Source organism: Plecotus auritus (genome assembly GCF_963455305.1).
Source record: "Plecotus auritus genome assembly, chromosome: 6".
Classification (NCBI taxonomy): Eukaryota; Metazoa; Chordata; class Mammalia; order Chiroptera; family Vespertilionidae; genus Plecotus; species Plecotus auritus.
In genome coordinates, this window is record NC_137773.1 from 178240931 (window position 1) to 178268529 (window position 27599).

Consider the following 27599-nt stretch of genomic DNA (forward strand, 5'->3'; position numbering starts at 1 on the left):
GACATACCAGATCAGGTTCCCGTTTTAAACACTCAGAGCACTCACACCTTTTCTTTGCGGTAAGCATTCCGTCTCCATGTCCCGAGGGGTCCCCTGACCCAGGCGGGCCCTGGGGTGGTACTGAGTCGAGAAAGGGAAAGGCAGGGCCCCTACCCTTTTGAGTTTGCAGTCATTGGGTGAACAACCCCGGTGAAATAATCACGGAAACAAAAGTGGAGCCTGTGGCCCCTGGAAGGCAGACGATAACGGGAATGTGTCTGTCAGGGCGTCGGAGCAGAGATGTCCCGGGAAGCTCAGGGGTGTGGGCAGGGGCGTGAGGGGGTTCTTCCAGCATTTTCCAAGGACGTGTTGACCTAGTCGGTCTGGATCTAGCAAAGTGGTGGGCTCTCGGTAGAGACTGAATGAAAGAGCAACTGACCTGCCCCAGAGCAGAATCCAGTAACTCAAACCTCCCCATTCACAGGGCAAGGCCCTTCCGCCCCTCCTGCTGCTCAGGGCTTGGGCGAGCAGACCTACATGAATGGGGAGGATGTGGCTAAAGTATGCTTTATTAAAAAATATATATATATCTTGCCAAAACCGGTTTGGCTCAGTGGATAGAGCCTCGGCCTGCGGACTGAAAGGTCCCGGGTTCGATTCCGGTCAAGGGCATGTACCTTGGTTGCGGGCACATCCCCAGTAGGAGGTGTGCAAGAGGCAGCTGATTGATGTTTCTCTCTCTCATCGATGTTTCTGACTATCTATCCTTCTTCCTTCCTCTCTGTAAAAAATCAATAAAAAAAAAAGTATGGCTCTGTCTTAAAATATATATATATATATATATATATATATATATATATATATATATATATATATCTTTATTGATTTCAGAGAGGAAGGGAGAGGGAAAGGGAGATAGAAACATCAATGATGAGAGAGAATCATGGATCGGCTGCCTCCTGCACGTCCCCCCATAGGGATCAAGCCCACAACCCAGGCATGTGCCCTTGACCGGAATCGAACCTGGGGACCCTTCAGTCCGCAGGCCGACGCTATATCCACCAAGCCACACCGGCCAGGACTAAATTATGCTTTTCCTTTTGCTCCCGTTCACCATTGAAGATGGCCCAACATTATAAAAAATCACCCTCAACACTGGCGTCAACCTTTAAAAAGAAAATAATAATAATAATAATAATAATAATAATAATAATACAGATAACGCACTTGGAAGAGTGCCTGGCAGCGAGGCACGGCACGTGTCAGCCACGATGACAGCGATGGCGTGGCTAGGAGCTCCCCATCGGGGAAGAAAGGGTGGACGAGAAGGAAGTGAATCTCAGAAAACATAGAGCTAAGATGGAGGCGAGCAAAGGATGCTGAGGCCCACAGCCCACGCCTTTCTGCAGGGTCAGCTCAGCCGCAGGGTGTGGGACGGGGGGCTGGGCCCTGGGGTTGGGAGGGCAGCGCCCAGTCCAGGGGTCATTCGGTTCCCTCCCTCGTTATCAAATATAACACCGGGGCGTGGAGGCCCGTGCGGCAGCGAGGGGCCCGCAGTACTGCCGGGCTGGGCTCGGCCTGGCCTTCAAGGGCCCGGAAGGCCGCCTCCAGCCCGCCCCCCGCCCGAGCTCAGGGGGTGGGGTGCCGAGCCCCGGGGCGAAGCCTCTGCAGCCCAAGCCGGGCAGGTAGCAACCGGACGGCCGCGCGGGCTGAGAACTACGCTCCCCAGCATGCAACGGGCCAAAAGAGCGGCCATTCCGTCCCGACGGCGCCTCGCAAGGTGCTGCTGGGACTTTTCATTGACCTCGGAGCTCGCTCCCGTTCGGATCCGCTCGGGTCTCCCCGAGGCCCCGCCCCTTTCGGCGAGCACGTGACCTCGCTGGGTCCCGCGAGCTGCGTCCTTTGCCCCCTCTCCGTGGTTCAGCCCGGCTGCCAGTCGGGAGCCAGGGGGCAGGGCTGCTCACTGATTGGTGGGCTCCGTTTGGCGCCAACTAGGAAAGGGGGCGGGGCGGGGCGGAGGCGGGTCCTAGGGAGCAGCTATTAGCGCGAAAGGGCTGAGCGCCGCGACAGTCCACGAGCGAGGAGGCAGGCGGCAGGTCGCTCCGAGGTCCGGGCGGGCGAGGGGCTGAGGACGAAGCGAAGGCAGGGGTGGGCCCGGGCGGAGGCCTCTCCGCTCAGGCCGCTCTCCCTCGCCGGCCCCCGCCGCGTTTGTTTGGATTTAACCTTCAGGTTGCCGGCGCCCGCCCGCCCGCCGGCCTCGCGGGGTGAGCGGGAAGCACCCGTGCGTGGGGGTGGCGCCTGCTGGGGCCGGACACCCGCCCGCCCGCCCGTCCGCGCCGCTTCTTCCGCGGCAGCCGCGTCCCTGAACCGCGGGGTCGTGTTTGTGTTTGAGCCGAGGGCACCGACGGCGGGGCGCGCGGCCCAGGCCAGTGCCGGCGGGGCGGACGGGCGCCGCGGAGGCAGAGGGAGCCGGAGTCCCTCCCTGGGCGGCCGGGCGCGGCCATGGAACTGGGCCCGGAGCCCCCGCACCGCCGCCGCCTGCTCTTCGCCTGCAGCCCCCCTCCCGGGCCGCCGCCCGTCGTGAAGGCGCTTTTCAGCGGCGAGCCGGCCGCCGGGGGCCTGTCGCCTGTCACCAACCTGACGGCCACCATGGACCAGCTGCAGGGACTGGGCAGGTGAGGAGGGGCGGGCGGGGGGGCTCCCAGGCGGCTCTCGGGGTGATCGGGCCGCAGGAAGGGCCAGACCTGTCGCCGTCCGGGGGCGGCCCTGCCTGGCGGGGGCTCGCCATGTGCACCCTTCCCCCCCAGGCGGAATGCTGGGCGGGAGAGGCCGTTCGGACCCTCCCGGGCCGCCGTCAGCCCTGAGCCAGGCCCGGCAGGGTGTGGGGGCGGCCTGCCCCCCCCCCGCCCCCCGACCTTCGCTGCTCTGGCCTTTCGGATTGCCCTGCCTTGCCCGCTTCCGTCCTGGTCCCAGGAGGCTGTTTGGGGACCCCCCCCCCACGCCAGGACCCCCCCCTGGGCAAAGACAGGCCCTCCGAGGCCCCACTTGCACCCTTGGCCGCACCATCTGGCAGGATCCTCCGTTCCTGTGAGCTTCGTTCCTTCTCAACAAAGGAACGTGGCGTTTTCTCTCTCTCGGGGTTTTGTGCAAAACCCTGGCGGGGGGTCCCTCGCCCCCTGCACATCCCTGATGTCCACCCGCATGCGTGCGGAGAGCCAGGCCTTTATACTCAACTTCCTGTACTCAGTTCTCTGGGCTTCTCGGAGGAAAAAATAAATTTAAAAAAGGATCCCACGGTGTTTGCACGGAGCTGCTTTCCCTGCGACCTGGGACGTGGCGCTTCCTAAGGAAGCACGTGTCCTGCAGGTTTGTTTTCCTGTGCGTTTCACGGCTGCTCCTAGCTCTGTGTTTGCCCACAACACAGCTCTCACTGCCGGAAGCACTCCACATTCATCCTGGTCCTCCTGTCCTGCACCGGCCCCTTCCTCATCCTTCCTGTCCCTGAGCTCTGCGGTGTGAGGCTGCTAAGGCCCTCGTGGCCGCTCTGGAGGTAACCCGCAGCTGTGGCCGAGAGACACACAGATTTTCCTCTTGGTTTCAGTGCGGGCGAGCAGCCGGCGGAGGCGAAGAACAGCAGTCTTCAGAGAATGGGCTCCTCCGAGTCAACAGATTCAGGTACTCGTCCTTGCGGCCCGTTCATCCTGTGCCGCTTGTGTGGGGAGCGGCCTCGCTGGAACCTGCGCTTCCACCTGGCAGCGGCCTGCACGGCGCGGTGGCAAGGGAGAACACCAGTCAGGCGCCGGCACCCAGCTGCCTGGCGGGTCCCTGGGATCCGCCACGGTTGCTGGGCGCCGTCCGCTTGTCCGTGCGTTCAGTGGTTGCTTCCCCCTGACCCGGGATCCGACCCAGCAACCGATGGATGCCTAGGGAAGGGGAACCACAAACCCACCTCTGGCTCTCTGAAGTAGATACGTAAATAAATAATCAATGAATCCGCACCCCAGGACACACGTAGAGAGAGGAAAGGCTGCTAGGCAGGCTGCTGATCCGGGCCGTGCAGGGCAGTGGTCCCACCTGCTGCCTCTGAGGAGGTGGGCACCTCCCTGGGTGGTGACTTGTTGAAGGCAGTAAGTGCCTGACTTTGTCACATGCCATGGCTGTGCTTCCCGAACCCCCGAGTTATGCATAACGATCTGACAAGATAAGGTATTTGAAATCAAAACTATGCCAGGCCCAGCCGGTGTAGCTCAGCGGTTGAGCGTTGACCTATGAACCAGGAGGTCACGGTTCGATTCCGGGTCAGGGCGTGTGCCCGGGTTGTGGGCTCGATCCCCAGTAGGGGGGGTGCAGGAGGCAGCCGATGAATGATTCTCTCCCATCGTGGATGTTTCTATCTCCCTTTCCATTCCTCTCTAAAATCAATTAAAATATATTTAAAAAAAAAAACAAAAAAAACTATGCCAGAACATTGGTGCTGGAATATTCTCTCCAGGGGTTGGAACTCCCAGAAAGTTACTGGGTAACTTTCCAAATAACCACAAAGTGATGAGAGGGTTCGGGCTAATTCATGCCCTCCTCAAATCCCATCTTCCTTGATGGTATTTGCAAATAGGCCAGGGGGACTAGTAGATATACCATGAAAATGTGAAGTTTCTGACAATCATACTAGTATAAAGACCCGACAAAAAACTAAAAATGGAACTCGCATTTGGCCCAGTGATCGCACTTCTAGAAACTAGAAACAGGAATCAGAAAGGATATATGCACCCCTATGTTCATAGCAGCACCATTCACCATAGCTATAAGATTTAGAAACAGCCTAAGTGCCCATCAGCAGAGAGTGGATTAAAAAATCTGTGGTACATCTACACAATGGAATACTACGCTGCAGTAAAAAAGGAGTTCTTACCATTTGCAACAGCGTGGATGGGGATGGAGAGCATTATGCTAAGTGAAATAAGCCAGGCAGAGAAAGATATCACATGATCTCACTCATTTGTGGAAAATAATGAACAACATAACCTGATGAACAAAAATAGATCCAGAGACAGAGAAACATCGATCAGACCATCAAACCTCAGGGAAGGTAGGGGACGGTGGGGGTAAGGGGGAGAGATCAACCAAAGGACTTAAATGCATGCATGTAAGCCTAACCAATGGACACAGACAACAGAGGGGTGGGGGCATGAATGGGAGGTGGGGGGTAATGGGGGAATAAGGACACATGTAATTCCTTAGTCAATAAAGAAATTAAAAAAAAAAAAAAGACTCGATTTTATTTTTGGCATAAAGTCCAGGCCGTCTTTGTGGACTGGTCTAAAACAGTACTAGGGAGTCTTACTTTTATTTTTTTTAAAGATATGTTTTATTGATTTTTTTACAGAGAGGAAGGGAGAGAGATAGTTAGAAACATCGATGAGAGAGAAACATCAACCAGCTGCCTCCTGCACACCCCCCACTGGGGATGTGCCCACAACCAAGGTACATGCCCTTGACTGGAATCGAACCTGGGACCTTTCAGTCCGTAGGCTGACGCTCTATCCACTGAGCCAAACCAGTTAGGGCTAGGGAGTCTTATTTTAATGACAAATGGTATTTTGTGTACTCGTTCCTAAAAGATACATTTTTTATCTCCCACAGGCTTCTGTCTGGACTCTCCTGGGCCCTTGGACAGTAAAGAAAAGTATGTATTCACTGCTTTTAAATGTTAGTGCTTAGAAAAAACTTCCCTTAATGTTTTGATGAAATTGGTCATGCTCTGGATTTAGCTGTCCCTAGTAAGACTCCTCCTGGATCCTATGAACAGTCTGGTATCTTACCATTATTATTATTATTATTATTATTATTATTATTACTACTGTTATTTTTTAAATCCTCACCCAATGCCCTGGTGGGGATAGCTCAGTTGGTTAGAGCATTTTCCCAATACACCAAGGTTGCTGGGTTCAATCCCGGGTCATGGTGAAGCAACCAATGAATGCATAAATAAGTGGAACAACAAACCTCTCTCTCTAAAATACATAAATAAATAATCAATAAGTTGTCACCCAAGGATATGTCCATAGAGAGGAAAGGAGGGGAAGAGAGAGAGAAACATGGATGTGACAGAGAAGCATCTGTCGGTTGCTTCCTGTATGTGCCCAATCCCGGAAATGCAGACCACGGCCTAGGTATGTGCCCTGACCGGGAACCCAGCCCTTGACCTTTTTGGGGTATGGGACGACGCTCCAACCAACTGAGCCACCGGGCCAGGGCAACAGTCTGTTTTTGTTTTTTTTTTAAAATATATTTTATTGATTTTTTACAGAGAGGAAGGGAGAGGGATAGAGAGCCAGAAACATCGATGAGAGAGAAACATCGATCAGCTGCCTCCTGCACACTCCCCACCGGATATGTGCCTGCAACCAAGGTACATGCCCTTGACTGGAATCGAACCTGGGACCCTTGAGTCCGCAGGCCGACGCTCTATCCACTGAGCCAAACCGGTTAGGGCAACAGTCTGGTTTTTTATTTAAATATTTTTTATTGATTTCAGAGAGAGAGAAACATCAGTGATGAGAGAGAACCACTGACCAGCTGCCTCCTGCACGCCCCACATTGGGGATCGAGCCTGTATCCTGGGCATGTGCCTTTGACCAGAATCGGACCCAGGACCCTTCTGTCCACAGTCCTGATATGCCTGCCTCTTTACTTTATTCTCATGATTTACCTTCTGGTTTCATTGCAGTCTTGAAAATTCCATGAGGAGGATAAATTCCCTGCCCGTAAGTTAGTCCTCTAGTATATTTCTATAACTGATACCTGTTTCCTCCCCCCCATGCTCTTAATCGTAGATGTGAATTTAGACCATGAAGTCCCTTTTCCTTAGTTTCAAAAGCGTTCAGACATTCCTAAAAGCTACTTCACATCTGCCTCTTTTCCCTCCACCTCTCATTATCAGAGCTTTATGGAATCGGGAGGGGTTCTTCTTGTGCAAACGATGTTACTGGGAAAGGGTGATTTGTCAAACCTAAATGCCTGCCGAGGGCTGTGGACCTTCGGGGAGCACACGTAAAGCCACGTAGAGGGAACTCAGGTTCTGGCCACGTTACTGCAGTGAGGGTGGGTGCCCCACGCAGCTCCCTTGTCCTGTCCTTTGAGAGCTGAGCTGCCGTTGCCTTTTCACGTACGTACCTCACTCCCTCTTCCACTTGGGCAGCCGAAGCTTTTGGGATGTAGCCCAGCTCTGAAGAGGAGCCATTCAGATTCCCTGGACCGCGGTGCCTTTCAGCTGGTGGACCCGGAGGAGAATAAGGAAAACGTGAGTGCCGCTCCGGGGACTGAGGTGGAGCAGAAGCAGAGCCCACGGGCAGCGGCTTCGGGACGGGCTGGGCTGCTTCCCGGGAGAAGGCCCGGCGGGCTTGGGCGGCAGAAACGGGGCTTGCATCCTGCCGTGCGCGTTCTTTCTTCCCGTAGGTTTTGTCTTTGTGCGTAGGAACAGCAGGGTCCCGTGGGGCTGTTGTGGGAACTCGGTGCGATGACACAGAGGGCCTTCCGATGGTTCAGGAAAGCAGGCATTGCTCTGCCGGGAGCTCTTAGGAGTGTTACATCCGTGAAGAGCTTATCTGGGAGGGTCTGCCCAGGCCTTCCTTTCCTCCGCGTGTGCTGATCCCGGCCTGGGCTGGCGGTCGCCTTAGGAAGAGCGACCTGACAGCGTTTGAAAGAAGAGAGCGGGCGAGTCCAGGGAGTTTCAGTCACTGGAACGGCAGCTCAGAGGCTGAGCTGTGCTTGCCGTCCAGAAGTCCAGGCTTCTAGCTGTATTTCCCCATCTCCTCTCCCCTTCTCCTCTCCCCGCTAAACTGCCAGTCCGTCCTCCTTACAACCTTACAGACTCAGTGGGAGACCTACGGCTTTCACGAGCTCTCCCGTGATGCCTTGGCCAGCTTGTGAGAGATCGGGAAGAGAATGAGTTCCTGCCTTCAGTGCCTGCCAGGCTGCAGCCTCGGAGTGGCTTCTACCTGGACCAGGCGCAGACCTGGACCAGGCCTGGTGTCCGGGTCCCCCTCTCCCTCCCAGCCTTGGCTTCTCCCAGGGTGGCCTGCTTGGAGCCTCGTTCTAGAAGGGAAACAGCATAGGTTAGTGTTGTCCTGGCTGGCTGTGAAGCCAGATTTCAGGCACATCACAGCCTGTAAGGTCTCGTCCAATCGAAGGGGGACAATCGGGTTGTAGTTGATGGTTGGTGAGCTGATGCACAGACAGCACTTGGTCCAGTGCTGGCACCCGAGGCCTCTGGTGTTAGCTGTCACTGCCCTGAGCGCGGGAACAAGCTGTTAAGTGGGCACGTTAGGAAAGGGTTATGAGTGCTTTCAGATGTGCAGTAAACGGAACCACACCGTGTGTGTTCTACCACTTCCGACTTCCTTCCCGCAGCATTTTGTGAGATTTGTCGTTTGGTTTCCCCCCCCCCATTGCTTTTAGTACGGAATACAATAATTTTATATTTAAATGCGTTTTTATTGATTTTAGAGAGAGAAACATGGTTCAGCTGCCCCCTGCATGCTCCCTACTGGGGATCAAGCCCCCAACCTGGGTATGTGCCCCAACTGGGAATCGATGGTCAACTGACTGAGCCACTCTGTCCAGGGCTGGAATGCAGTAATTTTACGCAGGGGAAAAAATTATCTCGGGAGGAAGAAGGTGGGAAATGTAAAGCTCTCAAACAGATGTGCAGTGAAGAGCTTTGGCTCCATGTACAGGCATGTTGACTTGGCTTTAGATTTTAAAAATGGTTGACTAGCTTATAAGTCAGTGTTTTGTGGACTTGGCAGTGACGTGCTTGTTAGGAAATTCAGCCTGGTGAGAAAAGCAACGCTGTGTTAGAAGTCAGCTGTCGACAGCCTTTGAAATTCTTAGCTACACAGACCCAGTGTTGGAGTTAGATCGGAAATGTGACAGTCCTTAGTTTGGAGGCTTTTACAGAAGTGACCAGGGCCCACTCCCTTGTCCGTCTCGCCTGAGGTCTAGCGGAGGCCCTAGCGCTGGTGCCATAGACCGTGGAAGATGTCTCGACTGTACTGTCTTGCAGGAAGCCTTTGAGTTTAAGAAGCCAATAAGACCCGCATCTCGTGGCTGCCTGCGACGTGAGGAGGGTAAAGATCTCTTCACCCAGAGGCAGAGCTCTGCCCCAGCCCGGATGGTACGTGCTCTGGCTCAGGGACGTTTCCCACGGGAAGAGAATTCAAGCACCTTAACCCGGAATGGAAGACACTGCAGCAGCTCTTGTCTTTACTCGGACCTTGTCTTTGGAAACTAGGTGGCCACATTTTTTGGTGTTTTCACTGTGTCTGGAGAGGAGACAGGCAGAAAGCTGAGTGAGAGGTGGTCTGTTTGAAATATTGGACTTGAGCAAAGGCTATTGGACCTGGTCAGTTCTGGGAAGATAATGTGCAGGCTTCCTGGGTCATTCTGTCTGTGGGGGGTTACACGTCTCACGTAAAACCTGCTCTTTCCCCGGGCATCCTGGTGCGAAGAGGCACTGACTGCTGTTTGGGGGGAGACCTGAGCTTCTGGCTGGGTGAGTTGTGGGTTTCGGGAAACCCCTGTCTCTGGGCTGCTGGATAGGGAGGGGCCGCCGGCCCCAGGGGCACTTGTTTGCCAGACAGAAACTGCCATCACTTCCGAGGTTTTCGCCTGGTGGTCTGACTGCTGTGGACGAGAGGCCGGACGTGGACAGATGATCACATTTAGTTTCCGGGTTTTGCTGGGAACGTGCTTCTGAGAATACAGCTCTCCACACTGGCTTGTGGTCTCAGGAATGTGTTCAGCCAGTATTGCTGTGTCTGGCACTAGCACAAAGCGTTTTTAAACATGTTTTTATTGATCTGAGAGAGAGGAAGGGGCGGGGCGGGGGAGAGAAACATTGACTGGCTGCCTCCTTCACGCCCCTTCCTGGGGATCAAGCCCACAACCCGGACATGTGCCCTGACTGGGAATCGAACCGGTCATCTCTCAACTGTGCCACACGGGCCAGGGCAGCGCAGAGCACTTTTATGTTTTGTCTGTTTGTTTTTCCAAATTATAAGAGAAAGTTTACTTGAAAGTTAGAGGTGGTAGAAGCGAGCCCGTTGGGCTGCGGAGGCTCAGGAGACAAGGTACAGAGCAGAAGGGCCCCTGGAGCTTAGGCGGGAGAAAGGGAACGTGCTGGGGGGACCGAAGGGGAGGGAAAGGCATGGCGCCCGCTGAGGGAGAAGGGCCTCTTCTCACCTTCATCTCACCAGTCTGGGAAGTAGCTGGCCTGCCGTGGTACGCATTGGGAGAGTGGTCAGGGCGTTAGGTGATTTGCCAAGGGACACGGTAACCCTTTGAGAGCTGGGTATCCAAACTGAACATGCTTCGTGTGCGTGCATGCGTGTGCGTGCGTGTTTGAAGCCAGCATTTCCTGTGACCACCTGGCTGCCCCTAATTGCAGCCACTGCGGTGTAAGCACAAGGACAGGCAGTGCTAATCTCACGGGGTGGGTTTTGCTCGTGTTGGAGGGTGTTTGCTGTGTACCCTTTTAGTCTGCGAGCACGGCTGTCTCCTCGGATGGTGGAGGAATCGTGGAGGAAGAGGATCTGTCCAGAGATTTGTGTGCCGTTTTCTGTAGCACATCTGCACCTGGGGAGTCAGGAACCTAGGTTGCAAAAACTGGTGTTACACCCAATGTGAGCATCAAAGGGTGTTGTCCGTGGTCGGTTCCTACCCTGCGTTCTGCTGGGTGAGACCCTGCAGTGTGCCCGGGGTGCTCAGGTGCACCTGTAACTGGTGTTACACCCAATGTGAGCATCAAAGGGTGTTGTCCGTGGTCGGTACCTACCCTGCGTTCTGCTGGGTGAGGCCCTGCAGTGTGCCCGGGGTGCTCAGTGTGGGCGACCAGAGAGCGCCAGGACTGGTTTATGTTGAGAAGCAAAGCGAGGGCCAGGACAGCAGGCTGCTGCAGAGGATGCTGGGAGTGATCTGCCCGGGGCCACTGGAGGATCGCATGCCCCAAAGGGATGTGGATCTTAACGATACTTGTAGGGCTGATGTGGGGACCGCCTTGTTCCCGCGGAGGAAAACATGTCTGAGCTACTTCCCTGGCTTTGGAAAGCACGTAGAAGAGAAGTAAAGTGTCCGCAGTGCTTGCAGAGCGGCTTAAATTTCCTGTGTCTAATACACGGGTTGCCTATGAGATGCCCCGTGTTCACTCCAAGAGGTCTCTTTCCTAGGGAGGGGTGGTGGGGACCGAGTGAGCCCTGTGACCTTTAACCTGCGTACGCATTGCTCTCCTGGTTGGTTAAGTAAAAGGGAGGCTCGCCTTAGAGTGCTGGAGCCTTAACTGGGAACGTGCAGTGAGGATAAGACTCCTCTGTGGGACTGGCCTTACCGAAGCCTTTGCCGGGCCACTTGGTCTTGGTGAGACGGCACCTTCTCGCCTTCCTCATTCCGGCCGGTTGTCATCTGGTCACAGCCCTCACGGTGCTCTGTTCACTGGTTACAGCGCTGATGAGCCTTGTCCTCCCCAAAGCCTATCCCTGGGCCCTGCTGTCGGGAATTGCTTCGGGGAAGGGTTCTTTGTGGAGGCTACTTGGCCTCACACCACTTAGTACTGTATGTGGACATCGAATCGTTATTTTTTCAAATATATTTTTATTGATTTCAGAGACGAAGGGAGAGAGAGAAACAGTGATGAGAGAGAATCATTGGTCAGCTGTCTCCTGCACGCCCCCTACTAGGGATGGAGCCCGCCACCCAGGCATGTGCCTTGACAGGAACTGAACCCGGGACCCTTCAGTCCATAGGCCGATCGATGCTCTATCCACTGAGCCAAACCAGCTAGGGTGACATCAGATTTATAACCTGGGGTTCATATTCCTTTGATGAGTAGTGCTAAAATTTTACTTAAATATATATACTGTGTTTTTCTCATAACTAATGACCCATCCGAGGAGATCAGAGCTGATCGCTTACTAACAGGCATGACTTCTGTCTTGTAGCTTTCCTCCAACGAAAGAGAGAACAGCGAGCCAGGGACCTTCATTCCTCTCTTCATGCCCCAGTCACCCGTGACTGCCACTCTGTCTGACGAAGATGATGGCTTCATGGACCTTCTTGATGGAGAGAATCTGAAGGTACTGTGTGTGTTTTCCTGTCCGTTCCACTAACTACCCCGGGAGAACTCGTGTGAAAGAGTATGGTGGGGGAAAAGGTCCAGCGATTCCCCAGGGCTTGAATGAGCTGATGTTTTGTTTATTTGGTGAGGATTTGAAATGTCCTTCCAGATTAAATTCCGTACCTCCTCCTGCATGGATGGGGGGCGCTGTGTTCAGATGACTGAACTCTAAAATGTGATCCTCTTCTCACTGTAAAATGTCGGGGAGTGGGGAAAAGAACAGTAGATGGTATGTAGGCAAAGTCACACGAGCATTGAAACCAGTGCTCATCTCTGCGGCCCTTGGTCACACGTTCTCTCTCTTTAGAACGATGAAGAAACCTCCTCCTGCATGGCAAGTCTCTGGACGGCTCCCCTTGTCATGAGAAGAACCACAAACATGGTGAGTGATTCTGGTGGGTCTGAGGGGCCCTGAGTCGTTGGGCTTCTGACAGCTGGACTGGAGCAAACAGGAAGTTAACCCTTCTGCTCACAGCACCACAGGAATCAAAAATCGCTTCATTTGAGATCTGTTTTGGGGTCTCTGGCCCTTGACTGGTCACTAGTCTTTTCTCGTGTTAATGCGCTCTGCCTTTTACCTCCCTTCACGTTGTTTGTCCTCATTAATGTGTGAGGAGTATCAGTAATGTGTGTGCTTACAGTTCTTGTTTTATAATTTCTCCTTCATCCCAACCATTCTTGGTCAGCTAATACCCTTTCTGTACAACCCTGACCTCTGAACTCCGTGTGAACTAAGATACTGGATGTTATCTGGAAAATATCTGCTAAATCGCACTTAAGAAATCAGTTGTTCTTAAACGACATAAGATGGTATTGGCTTGGATTTTTTTTTTTTTTTAAATATATTTTATTGATTTTTTACAGAGAGGAAGGAAGAGTGATAGATAGTCAGAAACATCGATGAGAGAGAAACATCGATCAGCTGCCTCCTGCACACCTCCCACTGGGGATGTGCCCGCAACCAAGCTACATGCCCTTGACCGGAATCGAACCCGGGACCCTTCAGTCCGCAGGCTGACGCTCTATCCACTGAGCCAAACCGGTTTTGGCTGGCTTGGATTTTAATTGAAAGCTTTCTGAGTGAGTAACTTGTCAGCAGCAAGAATAGAAAGACTCCAGCACAGACACCATCCACACCCCCTCCCCCAGCCGTGAGCCGCAGCCACAGCTCCTCCTCCTCGGAGAGCCCTGGTCCAGCAGAGATGATGCAGCCTTGCCCTGTTTCATTAGGAGGGAGGGCCTGCTGGACTGCCACGTGCTTTCCTGTCCACGGAACGTGGGAAGACGGGAGCACAGCCAGGACACTACGGACACTCAGCCATGAGCGATGGGGTGGGCTGACGGGTGACGGGTTGGGACAGGGCTGCATTGGAAGAGGAGTGAGGCTGTTCCTCCTGCAGAAAAAGAGCAGCTGGTGCGGAGCCACAAGGCTTAGCAGAGCGAGGGGCTGGCCTGCAGGAGCTGGCAGGGCTGTTCGTGTTGAGCGGGAAGATGAGCTGAGGCATGGAGAGTCAGGGCGCCTCACGGTGGGGAGGGGAGGCTGGCGGTCATCCAGGAAGGAGTGCTGGAGACGGGGACCAAGTATCGGCTGAGGTTCCGCCCAGCGACAGTGATGCATGGCCCTCAGCACCAGCTGTGGGTGCGGGTGGGAGTGGAGGGGTGGCCCTGCGGAGCCGTGTTCACGGGCGGTGGCCCTGGTCAGCCTCAGAGCAGCTTTTCCCCAGGAGCGCAGAGGAGCCGGCCCCTCGGGCACTCAGCTCTCGGGGCCGCCGCTGTCTTCTGTCCTGGGGTCTCTGGGACCTTTTTTTTTTTTTAACCCTCATCCAGGGAGGGAAGATACGTTTCCATTGACTTAGTGGAAAGGAGGGCGGAGAGGGAGAAAGAGCGAAATATTGATGTGAGAGACACAGTGATTGGTTGCCTCCCGCACCCGTCCCAGCCAGCGTCCCAGCCAGCAGCAGGGATCGAACCTGAGACGCTCTGGTGTGCAGGCCGGGGCTCTAACCACTGAGCAGCAGCCAGAGCTCCTGGGCGTTGTGTCCAGGCTTTTCCACATTAGCACAATCGGCCCAGCGTCTGGAACACGGCTTATCTCTGTTTTGTCTCAGGGGTTCTGTTTTCCTTCTAGGTGTCCCACCTGGAGCTGAGTCAGGACAGCTGTGGAGCGTGAGGTGCTGGGAGCAGGGCCTGTGGATAATGGGGTTTATGTGTTTTCCCAAAGGGCAACCGATGCCAGCTGTTTGACTCCACTCCCACGGGCAGCCCCGCCCTGCGCTCCGTGCTGAAAAGACCAGACCGATCCCGAGAGCCGTCCCCACCTGGAAACACGAAGCGGAGGAAGAGTGTGCTCAGGGCCAGGCCCGGGGCGGCGGCCAGTCCGGAGAGGCCCGGGGAGGTGGGTGCTGCAGGGAGCGCGACGCTGTCCTTCGGTCCTGAGGCTCCCGCTGGGCTCTCTGCTGAGGCCTGCCTGCTTCTCACCCGCTGGAGTGTTCGTAATCGCCTCCTGACGCGTTCGGGTGCCGCTGCTTTAAAGTCTTTCTCAGACGCTTCCAGCATCCATCATGGTGCTGGCTGCTGTTGGTTGCCTTTCCTATTCAAGTGGAGGTTTCCTGGTACTTGCTCTGACAAGTGATTTTTCAGTTGCATCTGTGTATTTTGGGTGTTTTGGCAGGTCTCCTCTGACAGTGCGGGGAAGGTGGGATGGACGTTCAGGTTGAAGTCACTGCCCCAGCTCGGCCTCTGGGCATGGTGTGGGGGGTGGAGAAGCCTCATTCTGCTGGGCAGGGGTGGGATTGACCTCCCTGCTGGCCTCCACTGACACCATCCAGTGGAGGGGAGATTGGGCCACTTCCTTACAGCTCGGCAAAGGCACAGCTCTAAGCTGCTGTCAATCCTCGCCCGGGGCACTTTTCCTTGATTTTAAAGAGGGTGGACGGGAGAGGGAGAGACACATCGATGGTTGCCTCCCGCAGGCTCCCTGGCCGGGCCGGGGATCGAACCTGCAACTGAGGTAACCTTGACCGGAATCAAACCCAGGACCCTTCAGTCTGCGGGCTGACAGTCTGTCCCCAGTCAAACTGACGAGGGCTCATCCTTTCTTCTGACCGCCAGCCACGCCTTTGGACGAGTGACCTGTCTCCAGAGTCCTGGCTCCCCGGGCAGTGAGGCCTCTGCACCCTGCGTCCCTCACTGTTTCCTCCGTGAGCTAAGCCTTGGGGACGGGATTGCATCCCAGCTGGGAGCACTCCATTTTCAGCGGCCGTTTATATATGTCGGCTTCATAGATTTCCTGGTTTTAAAGCCATTTTTCTTCCTGAAACGTCATGTTTGGCTTACTCCCAATTGCTTTTGTGTGTACAACTTCCCTGCATTGCACTGTCCTACAGGTTTTGATATTAGCGTTAGACAGTAAGCTGGGGAAGAGCCTGTGTTTTCTGGAGCGTGAAAAGGTTTGACTCAGTAGCCGTCGTCTGAAAGGCTCTATCGCAGGCATGGGAACATCTAGGCCGATGCCTGTATTTCATAATTACTCTCTTTACTGAAGTTTGTTTTTTCTAATTGAAAGCGGAATTCCAGGTTAAAGGGCACGAACGTTTATGAAACTTTGTGTTGTATACATGTCAACAAATTGCCTTTGTCTTTCAAATCTGGATCTAAAGAAGGTCTGTACGTTGCAGTTGGTTGAGAGGCCTCTTATCTAGACCCAACCTTACTTTTATTCCTGCTTGGGGGAGGGGCAAGGAAAACGTAGTTTCGGGGAAATTCAGTTAGACGCTGAAAAAAATAGACCTAGTTAGTGGGCCTTCTTTTTTCACTCCAGATTCAGTCAAATACGAAAAACCTTCATTTGCTAAGTATGAACATGAACATTCCAGTCTCCTTGTGACATGTTCCGGGGAGTGTTCTCAGAAGTCCTGTTTAAAACCCTGGCCTCACTTCCCACCTTTGATTTGTTACAGATTCTACATCTGTCTCCAGCCTTGGCATCTCCCCCAAAAGGCACCATTGAGAATATTTTGGATAATGACCCACGGGACCTCATAGGAGACTTCTCCAAGGTAATGGCAAGCCTCTAGCTATGATGCAGGGTGGATGGGGTTACCCCCCCGCCTCCCCCCTGCACCTTCCTCCCTCTCTGAGGTGGCTCCTGGGGTGTCCCCAAGGGGACACAGCTTGAAATTGTTAAAGGTCTCTGGGACGGTAGACCTCACTGGTGCTGATCAGAGTCTAAGCAGGAGCCGTTCTCCAACCCCAGGGCAGGCTCTCGGGGCTGTGCTGCTTATTATAGACAGAAATGCGGAAAAGTGTAAGCAAGCAGAACTCTAGCCTCACCACAGATCTGTGTCAAAAGGTTTTTAAAAGGTCCAGGATTAAAACGGAAATTCTCACCTGGACATGTGCCCTGACCAGGAATCGAGCCATGGCCACCGCTCCACACTGGCCGGGCGAGGTAGTGTTTTAAAGCTGCCTCTTCCAGGCAGGTGCGCAGCGTGAACGTGTGCTGAGTGTCTCTCTCTCTTGAAGGGTTATCTCTTCCACACGGTCGCTGGGAAGCATCAGGATCTAAAGTACATCTCTCCAGAAATTGTAAGTCATGCTTTTGGAACCTGCCTCGCGTGAACTGTTTGGTTCTCGTTATTTCCAGCAGCCAACGCTGATTCTCCTGGCCTTTCCCTCCACAGATGGCATCTGTTTTGAATGGCAAGTTTGCCAACCTCATTAAAGAGTTTGTTATCATTGACTGCCGGTACCCCTACGAATATGAGGGCGGCCACATCAAGGTAAGGGTTCCTGAGGCTGGGGGTGAGCCCTGCTGTCGTGGGAGGCATAAAAGGGGCCCTTGGCAGCATCTGTGGGGACCCCTGGCTGCTTGTGAGCTCACAGGCTGGTGCAGAATTGAGAGGCTGCTGTGGAAAAGGCACTTGCCTCCCGGGTGCTCACAGGCTGTTCTGGTCTGCACGGCTGCCACCTCGTGCAGCAGGCGCTCCGTCACCCGCACGGCACGTTCGGGCGGTGCCCACTGCTCTCGGAGCCAGGCCTGCAGACCCCGGGCCTGGCACAGGGCTGTTAGGCCACCTGGTGGGAAGGGGTATGGGGACACACTTTCCTGGAAAGAAAGTGACTGCTTGTGCACTTCAGTCTTTTAACCAATAAAACGGTGTTGAAATGTGGTGCGGGTGCTTTAAAAACGCTGTTCGTGTTTGTCACTGTCGGTGGCTTTGGAAAGTCCCCAAATTCACGCAGCGCTCGGGAAGCACGCGCAGTCGTAGCACAGGGAGGCCCGTGTGAGAGCCTGCGTGTGGAGTCGGCGCGCCGTGTGAGGCGGTGCTGAGCCTGTGTCTCCGCAGGGCGCGGTGAACCTGCACATGGAGGCCCGTGTGAGAGCCTGCGTGTGGGGTCGGCACGCCGTGTGCGGCGGTGCTGAGCCTGTGTCTCCGCAGGGCGCGGTGAACCTGCACATGGAGGACGAGGTGGAGGACTTCCTGCTCAAGAAGCCCATCTGCCCCGCCGACGGCAAGCGCGTCATCGTGGTGTTCCACTGCGAGTTCTCCTCCGAGCGGGGCCCGCGCATGTAAGTCCGCCCGGGCCGCCCCGGGCGTGGTGGCGTGTGCTCGCCGCAGCCCGAGTGCCGGCCCCAGGTCATGTCCAGGCCTTGGCGGGCACCCTGGCATGGGGCTAGGGCAGCGGTCGGCAAACTCATTCGTCCACAGAGCCACATACCAACAGTATGACTGAAATTTCTTTGGAGAGCCACTTTTTTTTTTTTTTTTTTTTTAATATATTTTATTGATTTTTTTTTTTACAGAGAGGAAGAGAGAGGGATAGAGAGTTAGAAACACCGATGAGAGAGAAACATCGATCAGCTGCCTCCTGCACATCTCCCACTGGGGATGTGCCCGCAACCAAGGTACATGCCCTTGACCGGAATCGAACCTGGGACCTTTCAATTTGCAGGCCGACGCTCTATCCACTGAGCGACACCAGTTAGGGCAAGAGAGCCACATTTTTTATTTATTTATTTTTTATTTTATTTTATTTTATTATTATTTTTTTTTTTTGAGAGCCACATTTTTTAAACTTAAACTTCTTCTAACGCCACTTCTTCAACATAGACTCGCCCAGGCCGTGGTATTTTGTGGAAGAGCCGCACTCCAGGGGCCAAAGAGCCGCATGTGGCTCACGAGCCGCAGTTTGCCGACCCCGGGGCTAGGGGTTCTGTGAGGTGAGAGCACAGAGCCCCTGCCCGTGTGGTAGGTGTTCTCTGGAATGCTTCCCCGCTCAGCAGCCATTTGATGCCACGAGCAGCTTCCTGGTGCGGAGCGAGTGGGCGTGGCCTGGCCGTCCGGTGCAGGGGCTTCTCCAGGGGCTTCTCCGGTCCCGCTGCCTCTGATGCTGGAGGTGCCCCTGCATCTCCCCGGGGCCTGGCCGCTGCCGGCACCCCACTCCTGAGAGTCCCTGTCACTTGAGGTGTGGCTCACTGCTCAGCTTCCTTCACATGGAGGTCGACCCCCGCCTTCCTGTGTCCCCGCTGTCCTTCCTTCCACCCTGAGGTGCAGTGTGGTGGCTCTGGGTTCACATGCCAGGAAAGCGGGGCGTCCTCCCTCGGAACTGGATGTGCTGCTTGAAACTCTTTTTTTTTTTTTTTTTTTTAATATATTTTATTGATTTTTTACAGAGAGGAAGGAAGAGGGACAGATAGTCAGAAACATCGATGAGAGAGAAACATCGATCAGCTGCCTCCTGCACACCTCCCACTGGGGATGTGCCCGCAACCAAGTTACATGCCCTTGACCGGAATCGAACCTGGGACCCTTGAGTCCGCAGGCCAACGCTCTATCCACTGAGCCAAACCGGTTTTGGCTGCTTGAAACTCTTGTCCAGTCCGTGCTTACGAAGGAGTGGGCTGTATGCTCGCACATTATTGCCACATTAGGGGGAGGGGCGAAATGCCCCACACATCCCCCTCATTAGCACACACTTCCGTTGGGGCTTTGGTGTCTAAGGCCCTGTTGTTACCAAAGCATCTTTCATGCCAAAATAGGTGAAAGTGTGGTTACAATAGAGCAACATTCACTTGAGGTTTGAAGTAATATCGGACGCTCACAGCATTCTCCGCACTCGCTAACGGAGCAGGGCTGTGCTGGAACGGCCCGAGGTGCTGCTGTTGAAAGGTGGGGGAGGGGCAGGCAGCTGCCCAGCCATCGTCCATGTCCCTTCCAGAGGACTGGGACGGGCCAGGTGCACGGTGGCAGTGAGCAGGTCTGACGGGACCCGCTGCAGGGCGCCCCAGTAGGGAGACAGGATGACAAGGGCTGACAGATGAGCGGTGGTGGCAGGGCGTGCAGCTCGGCGAGGAGGTTCCGGGAGACTTGTAGCGCCATGGTCTTGGCCACCTTTTTATCTCGGACCATTGCAAAGCCCCAAAGGGTATTCCTGCCCGAGGTTCACCTGATCTCGTCAGCTGCTAACATGTCCATGCATTTGCACACACAGAACCACTCACACAACCACAAGAACTTGGCAGGTGTGACCGTCTTCCTAAGTCTGTCAGCAGCTGTCTCCTGGGGGGGGGGGGGTGGGGGGCTTTGCCGTGCAGCACACAAAACCAGGGTCACCCACAGCGATGGCAGTTAGCAGACCTGACGCTCCTCCGAGCGGGGTTCTGCACTGCAGGTCCTTGCTGTTCCCTCTCCGGTGCTGTTCACGTGTGGGAGGTAGCAGCGACAGGACAGCCCCTGCCTTTAAGGAGCCCGCGTTTCAGGATAGTCAGGGACCAGTCAGCATCATAAATGTGTGAACTGTGCCATCCTTAGGAAGTGCTTCTGGGAACAAGAAGAGCAGAGGCGGGGCTCCCGGCTGTTGGGGCAGCAGCGAGGGGGCCGCAGTGGCGGAGGGGAGGGGAGGGGAGGTGGAGGCCAGTGGCCGAGGCGCGAGGCGAGGCTGGGCGTGCTGGGCTGTGTCACTCGGAGAAAGGAAGTGGGAAGACGTGTCTGCCTTCCAGTGTGAAGCAGTGGCACTGGCTGTGACACTCGGAGCTCCCACACGGAGGCCAGGATCGCGCTCGGCACTGGTGAGTGCTGCGGCCCCGCCTGCTTTGCCAGGGAGCGGCTCCCGTTCTCTGCTGGAGGCGCTGACCTGCGCCTTCTCCTTTGCAGGTGCCGCTACGTGAGAGAGAGAGACCGGCTCAGCAACGAGTACCCCAAACTCCACTACCCGGAGCTGTACATCCTCAAGGGCGGCTACAAGGAGTTCTTCCTGAAGTGCCAGGTGAGCTGGGCGCAGGGCGGCCCCTGGCCGGCGGGGCGGTGGGATCTGCCCGGGGGTCAGGGCCGGTTTGCCGGGGTCTGGGGATTTGCCTGGCGCAAGAGGGGTCCTAGAACCCACTGGCCAGCTGCATTGGCGCTCAGTCTCGCAGCCCCCGGGGGGGAGGGAGCAGGGTTAGGAGAGGGGCAGATGTTCCCTGACCTCGCCCGCCCTGTGCCCTAGTCTCACTGCGAGCCCCCCAGCTACCGGCCCATGCACCACGAGGACTTCAGAGAAGACCTGAAGAAGTTCCGCACCAAGAGCCGGACCTGGGCCGGGGAAAAGAGCAAGAGAGAGATGTACAGCCGCCTCAAGAAGCTCTGAGTGGCGGCCGGCGCCTGCTCCGTCTTCGCTGCAGAGAAACGAGCGAAGGAGCCAGCGAGGGCTGTTGGGAGCGAGGCCCGGGCTTCCTCCGTACCTTCCACACTCCCGAGGATGGAGCCAGAGCACCCTGCTGGCTGCGCCTTCTCTGTCCCTGCGTCAGGACCGTCTCCCGGGCTGTCACAGGCCCAGCTCTGCCTCTTGGTCCCACAGCTGGAGGAGCACCGGGACCTTACTGGGCCTGGACCCCTCAGGAGGGGAGGGGAGGGGGAGGGGAGTGGGGAGAAGTAAGACCACGGAAGCTGCTGGCCCAACTCCAAAGGCAGCTGGGAAGGGATACCCACGTCTTAATTTATTCAGCCTCATCAATCACTTTATTGTTACTCTTAACTCCTGGAGACGTACTGAACTGCTTCTTTAAGTCACAATACTGCCATTTATCATCCCAAGACTACCTCTGCTTCTAATTAAGAAAGGAAAGGAGGGGAAGGAGAGGCAGCGGTGAGTGCGGGCCGGAACTCACTCTGTCACCAGGAGGCACTGCGGTCCTGGGCTGCTGCTATTTAAAGCCAAAGACTGAGATGCGGTGGGAGCGGGCACTGGACTCAGCCTTGGCCACGGGGCGTACGCTAACCCGCCGGACCTACCTCGCGGGCCACAGATCTCCTTGGGGGTGGCCCTGCCCTTGCCCCAGCTCCCGGGACGTTGCCTGGTCTGGGCGTCGATCAGGAAAGCACTTCAGGCAGCCTCCACCGGCACCCCTGGTTCGTGTGGAACATGGTAGCAAAAGTACCCCAAAGTGGGGGGCAGGGAGGGGGGCTCTGGGACGGGGCGGGGTGGATACTGAGTGTCTTCCTTCTGGCACTCGGGTAGCTTTGAACTTTCTAAAAAGAGTCATTTTATGAGTCAAGGAATATCAAATCAGTGTTAGTGGGCCCCCCGAGGGTGGCAGCGGGCTGGAGCCCTGGCATTGAGGAGGGCGTGGGTGCCGGCGTGCGATGACTGGAATGTTTCTCAGGCGGTATGGTGGGGTGGAAGGTGGAACTCGGAGTTTATCATGTTTTCCTGAGGGGCAGGGAGTGAGTGATGGGCCGCATCGCCAGCTGCCTCCTCATCCAGCCCCATGGAATGGGGGTCTCCAAGGAACACGCCCGTCCTCGGAGCTGGGCCGGCTGACGGTTCTGGACAGGCCCGTTCGGCTCCTGCTGGTGCCCGCCCTCAGACGCCAGCCCCTCACCTCCTCCCTCAGGGTGCAGCCAGGTTTCTTCTACACGAGTCACCCCTCTGCCTCGGCTGCCTGTGGGGGGGAGGGAACCAGTGGTGCTGGGGTGGCTGGTGTGTTCTGGGTTTGAGTTGTGTTTGACTGTAAAACAATCTTGTTAGAAAAGTGGGGAGCAGGAGGGGAGACCTCCACTTGGTCTCTGGTCTTGTTCTGGGGATTCTGTTGGTTGAGTGCCTGGGCGGAGGTGGTGGCCTTCAGGTTGTACGGCGTGGCCAGCACCGCTAACCAGCCATCACAGGCTCTAAAGTAAAACCAATCTTGAACCCACGCTCGGCTTCGTGGTTTTTTTGCCTAATCGGTTCAAAGGGAATTATTTGCCTTTAAGTTTCGGGGACTCCACGGGACTAAACCAGTGGCTGGACAGCCACCTTCCTCGAGGCCACAGGGCTCTGCTCCAGTTAGGCCCCGAGTCCAAAAACAAACAGGTTGAGGTTGCATGGCCTGACGAACAGGGACAGGGCAGCTGACCGCAGGCGCTCCCCACGAAACCCGTACCTGTGGAGGAAGCAGCAGCCAAAGGGCTTACAGAAGAGGGTTTTGACCTTTTGTTGTTGGCCAGAGGCCTGATGCATGAGAATTCATGCACTGGATGGGGTCCCTCAGCCCGGCCCGCCCCCTCACCGTCCGGGAGCCCACAGGGGCGGGAGGCGATCCGGCGGTCAGGGGAAGGCGATGCCCCATCACACCTCTGCTGCTGCCACTGCCAGCAGTGCAAGCCTTGGCCGGCCCTGGTTACCTGAGCCTCAGGCAGCCCTGGGCAGCTGAGGGCTGAGGGGAGTGGGGGACTCTAGAGCAGGGGTGGGCAAACTTTTTGACTCGAGGGCCACAATGGGTTCTTAAACTGGACCGGAGGGCCGGAACAAAAGCCTGGATGGAGTGTTTGTGTGAACTAATATAAATTCAAAGTAAAGGAGCGGAGGGGAGAGCAAGAGAACCGGATAGAACAGCCGGATCCGGCCCGCAGGCCGGTTTGCCCACGGCTGCTCTATAGGCAGGCGCGCACCTGCCACCCTGGTGAGGCTGAGGGGACTGGGCGCCGCCATCTTTGAGGGTGGGGCAGTCAATTAGTGTACTCCTTCCTTATTGGCTGTGGGTGCCACCATCTTGAGGGCGGGACAGTCAATTAGCATGTTCCCTCCTTATGGGCTGTGGATGCGACAGCATGAGGGTCCATTAGCACATCCCCTCTTTATTAGATAGGACAGTGTTACAGGTCCCTCCTGTTTCCCCCTGGAGTTTTGACTTCCTCATGGACCAGGGAGGATACAGAGTGAACTAGGACAGATGGTAAGTCATGGGCCCCCATGCAATGTTGGGCGTGATGGCCAAGAAGGATAAACGCTGGAGCAAAAGTTACAGAATAGTGACGCCTGCCCGGGATGGAAAAGAACGATTTTTAAATCTTACGTACATGTAGCAAGTGCTAAAATCTAAGCTATTTCACTCGGCTTAACGGAGACAGTGTGCTCCCTTCTGATTTGTAGGAATAGTAGAATAATAGACGCATTATTCCACCCTTAAAACGTATAACATGTAAGGAAAGGAAGTCCTTGTAATACCAGCCAGTCTCCAGGGAGTGTCACTGTTAACGAGTTTCTATGTGAGGAAGACGGAGGAGAGAGCAAGGCCACAGAGGACCACAGGGACGCTGCTCTCCCTGGCACCCCGATTCCTCTCCCAGATGGTTTTCTAACCCAAAGGGACACCGCGTGGCGGAGCACCCCCACCCTGCTCTCCATGCCGTTCTTGCCACTAAATTTGGAAGTGCAGAGACTGGTATAGAGATGCCTTTGAACGGCACATAACCATTTGGCCATGCCAGCTGGTAGCTCAGTTGGTCAGACCATGGTCCTGGTACGCCAAGGTTGTGGGTTTGATCCCTGGTCAGGGCACATGCCCAGATTGTGGGCTCGATCCCCAGTAGGGGGTGTGTCTCTCTCATGGATGTTTCTCTCACTCTTCCTCTCCCTCTCTAAAAGTCAATAAAATCATTAAAAAGAGAATCAGCCAGTGAATGCATAAATAAGTGGAACAACAAATCAACCTCTCTCTAAAGTCAATAAATAAAAATAACTTGGAAAAAAAACATATGGCTGTACTCTAACCCATCCCATATTAGCACACCTTCCCAAAGACAAGATTCCATATCCCTAACGAGAAGATTTAAGAGTTTTAATTAGGCCTGGCCAGTGTGGCTCCGTGGATAGAGCGTCGGCCTGCAGATCGAAGGGTCCCAGGTTCGATTCCGGTCAAGGGCACGTACTTTGGTTGTGGGCTCCAGCCCCGGTTGGGGCGCATGCAGGAGGAAGCCACTTGATGTGTTTCTCTCACGTCGATGTTTGTCTCTCCCTCTCCCACTCTTTCTAAAAATCAATGGAAAAATATCCTCGGGTGAGGATTAACAAAACAGAAAGGTTTTGATTAATTTAACCACATAAAACTCTGTCTTATGGTGGAAATAGCCAAATATCTACTTACGATTAATATCTGTACATGTTTGAAAGCACATATAAGATGTTAATTTAAACATGCTGCTTAAATCTGTCGTGTAAGTGTCTATGATTTCTGCAAGATCACTGTTTTTTTTTTTTTTAAATATATTTTTATTGATTTTTTACAGAGAGGAAGGGAGAGGGATAGAGAGCTAGAAACATAGATGAGAGAGAAACATCGATCAGCTGCCTCCTGCACACCTCCTACTGGGGATGTGTCCGCAACCAAGGTACATGCCCTTGACCGGAATTGAACCTGGGACCCTTCAGTCCGCAGGCCGACTCTCTATCCACTTAGCCAAACCAGTTAGGGCAAGATCACTGCTTTTTTAATCATGGGGAACTTCAAACATTGTGGATGAGAAAGCAGTGCTGTGATCATAAATTCCCCAGTGGGCACGTCATGATGGACAGTCCCGCCCCGGCCTGCAATTTCTTCGGTGAAGGTTCTAAGCAAGCCCTGCCATTGTTCTCACACATCCAGGTCAACACGCCTTGGAAATGCTGGAAGTGAAACCTCATGCAGGCAGATCACAGAATCTTAAAACCCTGTAATCCGCCCTAACCGGTGTGGCTCAGTGGATAGAGCGTCGGCCTGGGGACTCAAGGGTCCCAGGTTCGATTCCGGTCAAGGGCATGTACCCTGGTTGCGGGCACATCCCCAGTAGGGGGTGTGCAAGAGGCAACTGATCGATGTTTATCTCTCATCGATGTTTCTGGCTCTCTGTCCCTCTCCCTTCCTCTCTGTAAAAAAATCAATAAAATATATTAAAAAAAAAAAAAACACAAAATCCTGTAATCCAGCGATTTTCAACCTTTCTCATCCCATGGCACACATAAACTAATTCCTAAAATTCTGTGGCACACCAAAAATCTATTTTTTAACATATTTTTTTTATTGATTTCAGAGAGAAAGGGAGAGGGAGAGAAACATCAATGATGAGAGGATCATGGATCGGCCGCCTCCTGCACGCCCCCTACTGGGGATCGAGCCTGAAATCCAGGCATGTGCCCTTGACCGGAATCAAACCCGGGACCCTTTTGTCTGCAGGCTGATGCTCTATCCACTGAGCCACACCGGCCAGGGTGGCTGTTGTTATTTTTTATTTATTTATTTATTTATTTTTATTGATTTTTTTTTTTTTTACAGAGAAGAAAGGAGAGGGATAGAGAGTTAGAAACATGGATGAGAGAGAAACATCGATCAGCTGCCTCCTGCACACCTCCTACTGGGGATTTGCCCGCAACCAAGGTACATGCCCTTGACCGGAATCGAACCCGGGACCTTTCAGTCCGCAGGCCGACGCTGTATCCACTGAGCCAAACCAGCCAGGGCTGTTGTTATTTTTTAAATTTGACAATCTAATGTAGCGGTCGGCAAACTCATTAGTCAACAGAGCCAAATATCAACAGTACAACGATTGAAATTTCTCTTGAGAGCCAAATTTTTTAAGCTTAAACTATATAGGTAGGTACATTGTTATTAACTTAATTAGGGTACATGGTATTTTTTTAAAATATATTTTATTGATTTTTTTACAGAGAGGAAGGGAGAGGGATAGAGAGTTAGAAACATCGATGAGTGAGAAGCATCGATCAGCTGCCTCCTGCACACCTCCCACTGGGGATGTGCCCGCAACCAAGGTACATGCCCTTGACTGGAATCGAACCTGGGACCCTTCAGTCCGCAGGCCGACGCTCTATCCATTGAGCCAAACCGGTTTCGGCATGGGTACGTGGTATTTTGTGGAAGAGCCACACTCAAGGGGCCAAAGAGCCGCATGTGCTCGTGAGCCGCGGTTTGCCGACCCCTAACTAAGGGGAAAGAGATCAGTGCCCCCGACTAAGTAGTCAGGTGTTGCGTGTTGTCCAGGTCCCCGCCGCACACCGGCTGGGAATCGCCGCAATCCAGCCCGCGCCTTGCTTGCTCCCACCTGCCCGCAGCCTCCCCGCGTCCCCTCCTGACGGCAGATGCATCAAGGAAGCTGCCGGTGCATTCCTCGGAGCAGCTGAGTGCTCGCTCCTCGGCGTGTCATCCGTTTGGAATCCTCTGCAGGTTTGGACGTTTCTGGCTTTTATTTTTTTCACTTTTAGAGCGGGAGAGGGAGCGAGAGAGGAACATCAACGATGAGAGAGAATCGTGGATCGGCTGCCTCCTGCACGCCTCACACGGGGGGTGGAGCCCACAACCTGGGCCCGTGCCCCGACTGGGAATCCAACGGTGACCTGGTTCATAGGTCAACGCTCAACCCCTGAGCCACACCGGCTGGGTGGCTTCGACTTTTCTTATGTCGACATTGTACTAGGCCCGTGGTCGGCAAACCGCGGCGCGCGAGCCACAGGCGGCTCTTTGGCCCCTTGAGTGTGGCTCTTCCACAAAATGCCACGGCCTGGGCGAGTCTATGTTGAAGATGTGGCGTTAGAAGAAGTTTAAGTTTAAAAAAATGTGGCTCTCCAAAGAAATTTCAATCGTTGTCCTGTTGATATTTGGCTCTGCTGACGAATGAGTTTGCCGACCGCTGGGCTAGACAAAGAGAGGCTGGGAAACTGGTCCCGGGTACAGGAGACTTTAGGCACGTGATAACCAGCCGGGAGTGGGGGAGGGCAACGTGATACATTCAACAATCAAGATAAAAATAAAAAAAGACACGACAGCTAACTGAAATAAGGATCCTAGACCAAGATTAACAACAACAACAACGCTATGAAAGACATTTTGTCTCAGTGTTGAATTTTCTGAATTTGGTAATTATATAAAGCGAATAAAAATACCCTTATTCTCAGGAAAGGCACTGAAGTGAAGGTGAAGGACTTTTATGTAACGTGTGTGCACCTGCACCTTAATGATGAGAGAATCCCTGAGCGGCTGTAAGAGAGAGACAGGAGAAAGCAAATGGAGGGAATGCTAAAGAATGAATGACTCTTGCCCTGACCGGTTTGGCTCAGTGGATAGAGCGTCAGCCTGCGGACTGAAAGGTCCCAGGTTCAATTCCGGTCAAGGGCATGTACCTGGGTTGTGGGCACATCCCCAGTAGGGGGTGTGCAGGAGGCA

At 54.4% G+C, this 27599-nt stretch overlaps 1 protein-coding gene across 4 annotated transcripts; it reads left to right on the forward strand.

Annotated features, from left to right (window-relative positions):
• The first annotated feature begins 2059 nt into the window (after window positions 1-2059).
• On the forward strand, window positions 2060-22317 carry CDC25A (cell division cycle 25A). Of its 4 annotated transcripts, XR_013960950.1 has the most exons (16): window positions 2060-2654; window positions 3581-3654; window positions 5620-5662; window positions 6707-6743; window positions 7178-7279; window positions 9044-9154; window positions 11973-12107; window positions 12456-12530; window positions 14370-14543; window positions 16108-16206; window positions 16673-16735; window positions 16831-16929; window positions 17590-17720; window positions 20151-20219; window positions 20305-20416; window positions 20636-21220. XR_013960950.1 is itself a non-coding variant. In XM_080675355.1 (15 exons), exons 1-15 carry the CDS (start codon window positions 2482-2484, stop codon window positions 20774-20776), a joined length of 1569 nt encoding a protein of 522 aa, XP_080531481.1. In that variant the 5' UTR covers window positions 2060-2481; the 3' UTR covers window positions 20777-22317. The 4 variants fall into 4 exon arrangements, 3 of the variants coding, with proteins under 3 accessions (XP_080531481.1, XP_080531483.1, XP_080531482.1); XM_080675355.1 differs by lacking the exon at window positions 20151-20219 and having other exon boundaries at window positions 20636-22317; XM_080675357.1 differs by lacking the exon at window positions 20151-20219 and having other exon boundaries at window positions 20305-20384; window positions 20636-22317.
• Window positions 22318-27599: the final 5282 nt, after the last annotated feature.